The sequence below is a fragment of the Dendrobates tinctorius genome, unplaced genomic scaffold (genome assembly GCF_039654945.1).
Source record: "Dendrobates tinctorius isolate UK_male_01 unplaced genomic scaffold, ASM3965494v1 ptg000028l, whole genome shotgun sequence".
Classification (NCBI taxonomy): Eukaryota; Metazoa; Chordata; class Amphibia; order Anura; family Dendrobatidae; genus Dendrobates; species Dendrobates tinctorius.
In genome coordinates this window covers 53371499-53384269 of record NW_027361696.1, presented here as the reverse complement: position 1 = coordinate 53384269, position 12771 = coordinate 53371499, and the positions used below count along the sequence as shown (strand labels likewise).

General features: G+C 46.8%; 1 protein-coding gene across 3 annotated transcripts; it reads left to right on the top strand.

Moving 5' to 3' along the window:
* Positions 1–887: 887 nt before the first annotated feature.
* On the top strand, positions 888–11992 carry LOC141085397 (zinc finger protein 574-like). 3 transcript variants are annotated; one of them, XM_073570737.1, is made up of 2 exons: positions 888–1267; positions 6537–11992. In XM_073570737.1, exon 2 carries the CDS (start codon positions 6570–6572, stop codon positions 9312–9314), a length of 2745 nt encoding a protein of 914 aa, XP_073426838.1. In that variant the 5' UTR covers positions 888–1267; positions 6537–6569; the 3' UTR covers positions 9315–11992. The 3 variants fall into 3 exon arrangements, with proteins under 3 accessions (XP_073426838.1, XP_073426837.1, XP_073426839.1); XM_073570736.1 differs by having other exon boundaries at positions 1213–1339; XM_073570738.1 differs by lacking the exon at positions 888–1267 and adding an exon at positions 1333–1417.
* Positions 11993–12771: the final 779 nt, after the last annotated feature.

The window sequence follows — 12771 nt, the reverse complement described above, 5'->3', positions numbered from 1 at the left end:
ACTGCTAATGGGGCCATAACAAAGCATGGGGCTACTAAGGGAGAACCTCATACAAAGTGTGATCTATTAAAGAGGCTTTTCTACAGAGTGGGGGATAGTGAAAGGTCCCTGCTACAGAGTGCAATCTCATAAGGGGGGCATGATACAGAATGGTGGCTACTAAGGGTGTCCACATGCAGAGTGGTAGCTACGAAGTGGGCCCTCATACAGAGTTGGCCCCACTAAGGAGCCATCACACAGAGGTGGTGCTAGTAAGAGGATGAGGAGTTTGTGCAGGTTGGGAATAGATGGGGACAGTGCAGGAAATGTGAGAAGTCAGATATGTCTTTGTTGTAATCTCTGCAGTCGAAAAGTTGTCATGTCAGTCTGGGCCAGATGGAAAAGATGGGAAAAATGATCAATTCCATCAGAAAGAACGTCAGCTGTAAGTCACCATCTGTAACTGTGCTGTGATCTCTAATATGTTTGTAGGACTGGTGTCTACCACTGACCATATGATGGTAAATTCAGTGTTGGTCTTTCAGTAACTGCAAGGTCATCTGCTGAGGTTCTCCTATGTCCACAATTAGGGTCATCCACTGTAGTTATAATTAGGGTTACGTGGTTAGGGGCCACTTGGATATTAAAGAACAGCTACACTACTAGTTATCAGCAATCGGACATGTAACATCCTTTTCTTCCCTGACGTCATCTGCCAGAGAGAATTTGGGGGACCCTCATAAACCATAATGTGTAAGTTTAAGGGGGTCTTTAAGACTTTCTGATCTATTTGTATCCTTATTAATTTGGGAGGAAAAGACTTAGAAAACCTAATTCTGCCATTTTGATTAATTTTCCATTTCATTGTTTGCTAATTTTTTCCATAGAATTTACATTCTTGAGACTACCGACATGTGACAGCAGTGACAAGCATTAGAGGTAATGGAACAATGTAACAACTTGATCTTCAGGTGGCCAAAATCAAAGTCCATGACTGCAGCTTTAATGCAACATCCCAAAAGGATGGTCAAACCCAATATACTTTAAAGAAATCAATCAGAGCTCTTATTATAAACCAACCCCCCCAAAGTGTGGCATCAGCAGCCTCATTACACAGCATTTGGCCCAATACTGAAGCTCTGCTCAAAAGAAAAATAAAATAGTCGCCGCAAAGCACTATGGGATTGTTCAGCCTCGTCTTCACCTCAGACTACGTCATTCTGCAAGTCCTCTATTCCAGAAGTGGAGGTGCCGCATTCCTATAGGACGAGGAGTTGCAGCCAATCAGGTGAGAGGATGCTGGAAGGTTCCCGAAGAGACGGCAGCTGAGCAGGAGGAGGGGAAGTCGGGCACTCAGTGTGTAAGTGCCGGGATAGCGGGAGGGCGGAGATATGGCCTCAGACATGGCGGCAAATGGGCAGGGAACGGGAGGCGGAAGGTTAGTGTGAGTCAGCCCGGAAGGGTGAGGTAGAGATAGACACGGCCCCGGGAGTGAGGGAAAAGCTGTCAGCTCTGGGGAAGTGGCGCTGTCGCCTGGAGCAGCCAACTTTTATTCTCCTTGGGGGGTCTGTAAATGAGAGCTATGTTCTGATTGGTTGTTCCGCTATTTTCCATTGTTTTGGCCTTTTTTAGTAGAACTACAACTCCCAGCTATACCAAGATTTGACAGCTGAACTCGCACACGTACGGCCTGTGCGGGGCACACTAGTCTGCTGCATTTAAGGCAGAAATTGGGGAGACGTCCCCTTCCTGGCCAGCGTTTGCGGGTTGCAATATGTTAGTATTAACCCTGAGTCTATAAATAAATATATATATATATTTCACACCTCGCTGTTTTGGACTATTTACACCAGGGGTGGGGAACCTTTTTTCTGCCGAGGGCCATTTGGAATTTTATAATAGCGTTCGGGGGCCGCATAAAATTATTAATAATGATCAGCGAGTATACTCATTGCTCGGGTTTTTCGAGCTTGCTCGGGTGTCCTCTGAGTATTTTGGCGTGCTCGGAGATTGTTTCTGTCGACGCATTTGCATGATTTGCGGCTGCTGGTCAGCCTGAAAACATGTGGGGATTCCTTAAACAGGCATTCCTCACATGTATTCAGGCTGTCCAGCAGCCGCAAATCATGCAGCTGAGGCGACGAAAACTAAATCTGAGGTCCCCAATAGGCAGGTAAATGTCACTATTAGGCAACATAGGTCCCCAATAGGCAGCACAGGTCCTCCAATAGGCAGGTAACTGTCCCCATTAGACAGCACAGGTGCCCAATAGGCAGTATAGGTCCCCATTAGGCAGCACAGGCTCCCAATAGGCAGGAAAATGTCCCCAATAGGCAGGTAAAGGTCCCCATTAGGCAGCACAGGTCCCCATTAGGCAGCACAGGCTCCCGTTAGGCAGGCAAATATCCCCATTAGGCAGCACATACTGACCTGGTGTTGAACACAGTGACTCCTGGATGGCCCCCAGGCCCCGCACACACAGCAGCACACGGTCACCACCGCATTGGTGACCGGGGTGATGAAGGCAGGCCGCAGACTAGTCCAGCGCAGCTCACACTCTGGCGCGCGGTTACTCGTCCTCTTCATTAGTATCAGTGCGCGGGGGCCGCTGGGGTCCAGTGGGGTGTGCTCAGTCCCCGTCAGTGCGTGCACATATCAGTGCGCGGTATCCAGCGGGCGGGGCTAGGAAGCAGAGAAATAGTGCTCCTCTGGCTCCTGCAACAAGGTACCCGATCGCGGCTCTGGAGCGGCTGCGGGCCTGATCAAATGATATGGCGGGCCGTATACGGCCCGCGGGCCGGACGTTCCCCGCCCCTGATTTACACCGTGGTGGTACATACAGCATAGTGGTGGATTGGTGAGAGTTGTAACTTCACAACTGCAAGTCACTGATCTGGTCCCAACACAACTGCAACTCTTGCCTCCTCCTGTACCGATGCCGACGGTCATTCTGTATTATACTCCAGAGCTGCACTCACTGTTCTGCTAATTGTTATATGAAGTGACTGTACAATGCCTGGTAGGAGATTAAAATATGAGCATCCACAGTCTGCCTATAATGAACTAGTAAGGAATGCCTGAACCTGGGATATTAGGTCTCTGAATTCTGCAGAATAGTGAGTGCAGCTCTGGAGTATAATACAGGATCAGTAATGTATGTACACAGTGACTGCACCAGCAGAATAGTGAGCGCAGCTCTGGGGTATAATACAGGATGTAACTCGGGATCAGTGTAATGTACAGTACAGACCAAAAGTTTGGACACACCTTCTCATTCTTTATTTTCATGACGATGAAAATTGTAGATTCACTCTGAAGGCATCAAAACTATGAATTAACACGTGGAATTATATAATTAACAAAAAAGTGTGAAACAACTGAAAATATGTCTTATATTCTAGGTTCCTCAAAGTAGCCACCTTTTGCTTTGATTACTGCTTTGCACACTTTTGGCATTCTCTTGATGAGCTTCAAGAGGTAGTCACCGGAAATGGTCTTCCAACAGTCTTGAAGGACTTCCCAGAGATGCTTAGCACTTGTTGGCCCTTTTGCCTTCACTCTGCCGTCCAGCTCACCCCAAACCATCTCGATTGGATACAGGTCTGGTGACTGTGGAGGCCACGTCATCTGGTGTATCACCCCATCACTCTCCTTCTTGGTGAAATAGCCCTTACACAGCCTGGAGGTGTGTTTGGGGTCATTGTCCTTTTGAAAAATAAATGATGATCCAACTAAACACAAACCGGATGGAATAGCATGCCGCTGCAAGATGCTGTGGTAGCCATGCTGGTTCAGTATGCCTTCAATTTTGAATAAATCCCCAACAGTGTCACCAGCAAAGCACCCCCACACCATCACACCTCCTCCTCCATGCTTCACTGTGGGAACCAGGCATGTAGAGTCCATCCGTTCATATTTTCTGTGTCGGACAAAGACACAGTGGTTGGAACCAAAGATCTCAAATTTGGACTCATCAGACCAAAGCACAGATTTCCACTGGTCTAATGTCCATTCCTTGTGTTCTCTAGCCCAAACAAGTCTCTTCTGCTTGTTGCCTGTCCTTAGCAGTGGTTTCCTAGCAACTATTTTACCATGAAGGCCTGCTGCACAAAGTCTCCTCTTAACAGTGGTTGTAGAGATGTGTCTGCTGCTAGAACTCTGTGTGGCATTGACCTGGTCTCTAATCTGAGCTGCTGTTAACCTACGATTTCGGAGGCTGGTGACTCAGATGAACTTATCCTCTGCAGCAGAGGTGACTCTTGGTCTTCCTTTCCTGGGGCTGTGCTCATGTGAGCCAGTTTCTTTGTAGCGCTTGATAGTTTTTGCCACTGCACTTGGGGACGACTCCGATCTCTCCTTCACCTCCCATATACAATCTCTTGCCCGCTCATGCTGCTTACACCTAAAGAACATCTCTAGAATTCGCCCTTTTCTCACCATGGAAACAACAAAAACTCTCACTGTCGCCCTGATCCACTCCCGCCTAGACTACTGTAATGCTCTATTAATTGGCCTCCCTCTCACTCGACTCTCCCCTCTCCAGTCTATCGTTAATGCAGCAGCCAGGGTTGTCCATCTGGCTAATCGTTTCTCAGACGCGTCCACTCTTCGCCAGTCGTTACACTGGTTGCCAATTCATTACAGGGTACAATTCAAAGTACTTGTTCTCACCCACAAAGCTCTCCACAGTGCGGCACCCCCTTACATCTCCTCCCTCATTTCTGTCTATCGGCCTAACCGACCGCTGCGCTCTGCAAATGACTTTCGACTAACCTCTGCCCTAATCCGTACCTCCCACTCCCGACTCCAAGACTTCTCCCGTGCTGCGCCAATCCTCTGGAATGCTCTACCCCAAAATATTAGGACCATCCACAATTTGCATAGTTTTAGGCGCTCGCTCAAAACACATTTGTTCAGAGCGGCCTATCACATTCAGTAATCAAAGTCATGTTTGTGTGTGTAGCCCATTCACTATCTCCATCTAACCCCCACCCCCTGAAGATGGCTGGACCGTCATTGTAAATACATAATTGTAAATACAAACCTGTGCTTTGTATCCCCCCCACCTCATTGTAGATTGTAAGCTCTCACGAGCAGGGTCGTCTTATTTCGCTTTAATTATTGTATTGTTAACGTTGTTACTTATGACTGTTGTGTTTGAAACTGTTCAACTGTAAAGCGCTGCGGAATATGTTGGCGCTATATAAATAAAGATTATTATTATTATTATTATTAGGGACACTTTCAAAGTTTTCCCAATTTTTCGGACTGACTGACCTTCATTTCTTAAAGTAATGATGGCCACTCCTTTTTCTTTACTTAGCGGCTTTTTTCTTGCCATAATACAAATTCTAACAGTTTATTCAGTACGACTATCAGCTGTGTGTCCACCAGACTTCTGCACGACACAACTGATGGTCCCAACCCCATTTATAAGACAAGAAATCCCACTTTAAACCTGACAGGGCACACCTGTGAAGTGAAAACCATTTCCGGTGACTACCTCTTGAAGCTCATCAACAGAATGCCAAGAGTGTGCAAAGCAGTAATCAAAGCAAAAGGTGGCTACTTTGAAGAACCTAGAGTATAAAACATACAGTATTTTAAGTTGTTCCACACTTTTTTTGTTAAATATATAATTCCACATGTGGAAATTCATAGTTTTGATGCCTTCAGAGTGAATCTACAATTTTCATAGTCATGAAAATAAAGAAAACTCTTAGAATGAGAAGGTGTGTCCAAACTTTTGGTCTGTACTGTATGTACACAGTGACTGCACCAGCAGAATAGTGAGTGCAGCTCTGGAGTATAATACGGGATGTAACTCAGGATCAGTGTAATGTATGTATACAGTGACTGCACCAGCAGAATAGTGAGTGCAGCTCTGGGGTATAATACAGGATGTAATTCAGGATCAGTAATGTATGCACACAGTGACTGCACCAACAGAATAGTGAGTGCAGCTCTGGGGTATAATACAGGATATAACTCGGGATCAGTACAGGATCAGTAATGTAATGTATGTACACAGTGACTGCACCAGCAGAATAGTGAGTGCAGCTCTGGGGTATAATACAGGATGTAACTCAGGATCAGTACAGGATCAGTAATGTATGTACACAGTGAGTGCAGCTCTGGGGTATAATACATGATGTTATTCTGGATCAGTAATGTATGTACACAGTGACTGCACCAAGAGAATAGTGAGTGCAGCTCTGGGGTATAATACAGGATATAACTCGGGATCAGTACAGGATCAGTAATGTATGTACATAGTGACTGCACCAGCAGAAGAGTGAGTGCAGCTCTGGGGTATAATACAGGATCAGTAATGTAATCTATGTACACAGTGACTGCACCAGCAGAATAGTGAGTTCCGTTATGGAGTGTAATACAGGAGGTAACTCAGGATAAGTAGGACATGCTTGCAGATTATAACCTTGGAGGCTCAAGAATTGTAAGGGAGTGGCATCTGATGGGTCAGGACAAGGGGTGGTGATTGGGATGATATATTACCTTATTTGTATTTTTATTGGTTTCTCATTTTCTCTTTACAGCTGTCGTACAAGTAGTGATCCCTGTTTTTCATCATGGCGGAGGATGTCCAGGCTCCAGTGGTCTTTCAGCACCAGTACATGTGCTCAGAATGTGGTTTGCTGTTCAACGCTCTAGAAGACGTATTGGTTCATCAACAGAACCACATTGGAAGTGGAGTCCAAGCGACGCTTTCCCAGGATGTGTCCCTGCAGTTGGGGGAGTTGCAAGGCTTAGTACAAGAAAGCCAGTACCAGTGTTTAGAGTGTGAACAAGTCCTGTTGTCCGCGGACGAGCTGCTGCATCACCAAGAGATGCACATGCGAGAATTTCCTCATGCCCTTGCATCTCCCTCATTAACCAATGGCCAGATACATTACCAGTGCTCCGACTGTAAAGAACTCTTTACGTCTCCAGAACTGTGGCTGACTCACCGCCAGAAACACGAGAAGCAGGAGCACCAATCTCAGCAAAGCGTCGTCCTCCAGACCGGATCCGGCATCCAGGCCGTACTCAGTTTGCAAAATGTTCTCTTAGACGAAAGGACGTTAAACGGGTGGGGAGTGGAAATGCCAGCTGTAGTAGCGGCTGACGGTGCCGTAGAACCTGTGCCAAGAACGTCGTCTGAAAACTCATCTGCACTGGGAGAGGTGATCCAGCTCCCAGAGATGCATCCATACGAGTGCTCAGAGTGCAGCCAGGTATTTCACACGCCTGAGGAGTTCCTTGACCACCAAGGTCGACACTTTTTGGAATCGGAGAAGGAAAGTTCGGCGTCTTCACTCTACGGAAGCTCGGATAATGCCTCCCCTTCACCCATAATTCTAGAGAGGCTGCGAAAAGACTGGATGATAGAAGCAAAAGACGAGTTTACCAAGGATAGGTTTGGGGTAGTTCATAGGGTGTACCAGTGCCAGGAGTGTAAGAAACAGTTCGGTTCTAGTGAGGAGCTACGGAAGCACCGCAAGCAACACCAGAACGAGGAGTACCCCTGTCCAGACTGTGACCGCCTCTTCACCTCTGCTAGCAGATTGCAGTCCCACCGTCGGGTGCATGTGGAGGGCACCTTACAGTGCCCAAATTGCTATAAGGTTTTTAAAAAAGAGGCGTCCCTGGAGCAGCACATGCGAGTCCATCGGGGGGAGGCTCTATACCTATGTGTGGACTGTGGTGTAGGTTTTGGCACAGAAATCACCTTAGTCTTACATCGCAAAAGCCACACGGCGGACCCTCTGCATCGCTGCCACTGTGGGAAAACCTTCAGCAACATGACAAAATTCTTATACCACAGAAGAACCCATGTTGGTAAAAGCGGCACACGTATACCCCGGCCGGAGAGGCCTGCCATCTTCAGCAAGGAGAAGCTTCTTTCTTTGGGTCATTTTCCCCAGATTTCTGCAATGCTGACTCCAGCGATTTTGCACGCCCCGGAGGTGCCGCTTGTGGCCGTGCCCAATGAACAAGAGACTATAGAGAACGTAGGGTCCAAAGAAAATGGATTCGCTACCACCCACATTTCATCGGAAGAACCAAAGACCGGGCCGGACAGTCAGACTGAGTGCTTCAAGTGCCCTCAGTGCAGCAAAGAATTTTCCACCCGTTTGAAAATGGTGCAGCACAGACGGGCCGTGCACGTCACCGAAAGGAAGCACAAGTGCAGCGTGTGCGGGAAGAACTTTAAGAAACAGGTGGACTTGCGGAACCACATGCGCACTCACACAGGCGAGCGGCCATTTCCGTGTACATCGTGTGGCAAGGCTTTTGGGACCCATGCCAATCTGATACGTCACCACCTCATCCATACGGGAGAAAAGCCGTACACGTGCGAGGTGTGCGGCCGTCGCTTCACCCAGAATTCTAATCTTCAGCAGCATCGTGCCTTGCACACCGGGTCCAGGCCTTTCCCCTGTAATGTGTGTGGCCTGGAATTTAACACCGCTTCCAAGCTTACATTGCACCAGATAAAACACACGGGCATCCTCCCTTACAAGTGTCCAGACTGCGATAAGTCTTTCTTGCGGAAAAATTTAATGCAGTTGCATGAACTCGATCACCAGGGCAAAGCTCCTATCTACTGCAAGGAGTGCGGAGCAGTGTTCGTGGACGAATCGGAGCTCTCCGAACATAGATGCCGGAGCAGACGCTCGAGTCAGCACATCTGTCCAACGTGTAACAAGGTCCTAAATTCGAAGTCCAGTTTAAACCTTCACCTTCTCCTACACAGCGGTCAGCGCCCCTTTAAGTGCCTTATATGTGGCAAATGTTTCACCAGCCAAAGAACAGCGACAAGGCACCAAAAGTTTCACTTCGGGGTTCGACCTCATAAGTGCACCTATTGCGGGAAAGCTTTTTCCGCCTCTTTCAGTTTACGGCTCCATCTCAGAACGCACACGGGGGAGCGTCCATTTCCTTGTTTGGACTGCGGCAAAAAGTTTCGCCAGGCTTCTCATTTAAGGGAGCACCGCCGAATTCACACAGACGGAAGGCCTTATCACTGCCAGGTCTGCGGCCTGACTTTTGTCCAATCTTTGCACCTAGCAGAACACAAACACATCCACACTGGAGAAAGACCCCACTTGTGTCCAGACTGCGGAAGGGGGTTTAAGTCCCTTTCTAATCTACGGAGCCATATACAAAAGCACAAGACCCCGGCACAGCCACAGCAGACCATCATGTGCACAGAACTGGGCGAAACCATAGCCATCATCGAGAGCGTGGAACCGCTCCCTTTAGCCGAAACTATCGAAATCTACCAGGCCGCACTTGAGGGGAACTTACAGGTGGAGGATGTGACGATATAGAGATTCCCCCCCCCACCCTGTGTTCAGTGTATATTACAGTGTGTTTTTTTTTTTTTTCTGTTTCGTTAATGTGATAGGAGGTATTTATTCATAATATAAAAGGCCTAGATTTATAAATGGTCGCCGCTTCATTACTGCACTTTCCTGATGTAACTTTGGGCATAAAGCCGCAATTAATTATTAGCCATCTCTGCACTATCCTGACATGGACGTGTTCACACTGACTGCTACAGTGTATGTGTGCACCCACTGCGGAAGGGTCAAAGCGGAAGATTTCTGGCTTCTGAAATACTAAGGCTTTGTCCAGACAGAGTTTTCCTTTTTGCGGCGATCAAAAACAATTTTTTTTTCTAGTGGAACCTGAGTTAGAAAATGCTCCATTTTTTTTCCTCCCCATCTAAAGTGAGCCAAGTGACTAGTTTGCCACGTGCATTTTTTTTTCTTCTTACCTGGGTTTTTTTTTTTTTTTTTTAATTTAAATATCAAGTGGGGAAGAAAAAGAAAACCTGGCTCTGTTCGCACGCTGCGTGTACTAAAAGCACATCTCTTGGCAGCGTTCAATAGACACATTTCTATTTGCGTTTTTTTATGCATTCATTTGCAAAGGTGAAAAAATTGACATGGTGTTTAAAAAAACACACTGTAGCTCAAAAAATGCACTTTGTGAATAAGATTTTAGAAATCGCATTCATTTTGCTGGTACTGTAAAAGGCAGTTTTTTGTTTTTTCTCTTCCGGTGCACAAAATAAAGTCTGCAGAAGCGCAACTTGTGAACATAGCCTAATTTGGATTGACCATGAGGCATCTTTGAAGCATTTTTTTTAATGGATTGGATATATTTAAAGCCCCCTTCTCACTTAGCGAGATCGCTGAAGCGTCACCGATTTTGTGACGCAACAGTGACCTCGCCAGCGATCTCGCTACATGTGACACGCAGCAGCGATCGCCCCCCGCTGGATATCGCTGATCGTGCTTGAATGTCCTGGGCCATTTTTTCGTCGTCGGCGTTCCGCTGGCCAGCGCGCATCGCTATGTTTGACCCGACGACCGACCTCGTTAGCGATGCAGAACTCAGGGACGCAGGCTGGAATCATTCAGAATCGCTGCTGTGTGTCAAGGTACCAACAACTGCCGAGGATCGCTGGATGGTTGCTGCGTCACTGAAAAGATCTGCCTGTTTGGCAGTTTACTAGCGATCATTTAGAGACACACCAGCGATCCTTACCAGGTCGTATCATCGGGATCGCTGGTGCGTCGCTAAGTGAAACGGGACCCTAAGGCTATGTTCCCATGGTGAGTTTTTCATGATCGGTAAATTTTTTTTATTGCGTTTTTTTTTTTTTTTTAACATGCATTTTTATTGCGTTTTTTTTTGTCTCTGGTTTGTGATTCTTTAAATAAAGCTGCTTTGTTTTTGATACTTTTGGGTTTTTTCTGCTTTATCAAAACTTTATTGATATTTTTAGGTGCGGATTACACGTGATTTTGATGTGTTTGTGCCGTAGAAACGCACTGAAAATGCACCTGATGTAAATCTACGGGAAAAATCTGCACAGAAAACTTGGTGTACCCGCGTGAGAAATTGACACGTTGCAAATCTGAAAGCCGCACTGCAGATCAGTTTACGCTGAGAAGCATGGGGGGGGGGGGGGTGGTTTCTATAAATCCCATTCTCTTTGCTGGAGCTGTAAGACGCTACTTTTTTTGACACAGCGTCAAACACTCACCAATAGCTCACCGTGGGAACATGGCCTCGAAGGGAAAAAAAAAAAACACTACTAATAAAAAAAAAAACAGATGCATTGTCTCACAGCGCTGGGTGGTGAAAAATGGTATCGTGAAATTGCAACCCTTAATAGCAAAACTATCCCTGTTGCTTCGGGATTGCAAAGGAGAACTGTCGTGTCGTGCTCCGGTCCTGCGCACTGCATCACTTAGAAGTGGGGAATCCAACATGTATAACATTTTTTTAACTAACAGTGATAGTATAAAATTAATCCCTGCTACAACTATCGTGTCGATATTTCCCCGCCTCTTCGTGCTCACTGGGCTCCAATAACAGTGGGACTGCTGCAGCCGATCACTTCATGCAATCATGTTGTGGGTAAACACGACATCAATGGAGGCTGTTGGGCACCGGTGAAGCATTAGCAATGGGTTATTATAGTAGAATTTATTTTATACCCTTGTTAAAAAAAAAAAAAAATGGTTTGGAAACTTTGGACTCAAACATATTTTTGGAGCATGCCTAAGACACTCGATTAGCACCCGAGCATGCTCTCGAACAGCACGTTCGCTCATCACTACTCTATATGTGTGCCTGACCCACAGTCGATGACCCTTGTGTCATTACAGATGGTAACAATCCCCGAATTTGAAGATGAACTCGTCATTCTGTGTCTTTTTTTTTTTTTTTGTTAAATATTAAAATTGTCGTTGACAAACTGATGGCAGAGAGGAGCAGTGTGGGAGGACACCGAGGTCACTCCAGCTGGTGTCACAACCGTCCCAGTAACCTCTAGCTCCGAGCCGAGGAGCGAACTGTAAAAATGCAAACTCCTCCACTCCCAATTCAGTTTCATAAAAAAATTAGAGTTTGTACAAAATTGATAATAACTTGATTACTGGTGTTCTGATTCAATCTTTCGTCCCTTGCTTGTAGTATTTATTTAGGGCATTTTTTGAGAAATCCATCCTTGAACAGCGGGGCAGACACTACTTCCAGTTCTGCTGTGCGTGTTCCCTTTTCCCCTGTACATGATACGTCTCCCTTGCTCAAGCACTATCATTGTTCCGGTTTGTGTCAGCAGAAGAACTGCTCCTAATGAAGTTGCGAGATCAATTAAATGGTTCCCGCAACACCATCAGGAGCTTACTGCACACGCGCCGCCCCATAAGACAAGAAAACTGGTCAGTGGTGGCACCTGTGCAAAATCTCCAACAAGGAGTGACAGAGAGGAGTGACCTGTCAATTAGACGCAGGTGGGGGAGCCAGAGGAGCTTCAGACTCATGCCTTTAGTGAGGGGTGAAATATCCTGCTGACAGGTTCTTTTTTAAGGCTCTGACAAAGCACAAGGCCGCCATGCACATTAGCTAGACGTTAGCCCAAAAATCATTCTGCCACTGGACATAGCGCCTTATCTCTGGGAATAAAAGGATTGAACATGCCTGATCAATCTAAAGACCCCGTCACACAGCGAGATCGCTGATTTTGTGATGCATCAGCGATCTCGCTGTGTGTGACTCGCATCAGCGACCGGCCCCGCCCGCTGGGTATAGCTGATCGTGCCCGAATGTCCTGGGCCATTTTTTGATCGTTAGTCTCCCGCTGGCCAGCACGCATCACTGCGTGTGGCAGCGGGAGAGCCACGATCAGCGAGCTCCCAGCACTGTAAGCAGACGCTGGGAGCTGGTATCCAAGGTAAATATCGGGTAACTAAGCGCGCGCGTCGCTTA

Coding starts and splice junctions, on each gene's coding strand:
- LOC141085397 (XM_073570737.1), top strand. CDS start 6,570: ATGGCGGAGGATGTCCAGGCTCCAGTGGTCTTTCAGCACCAGTACATG.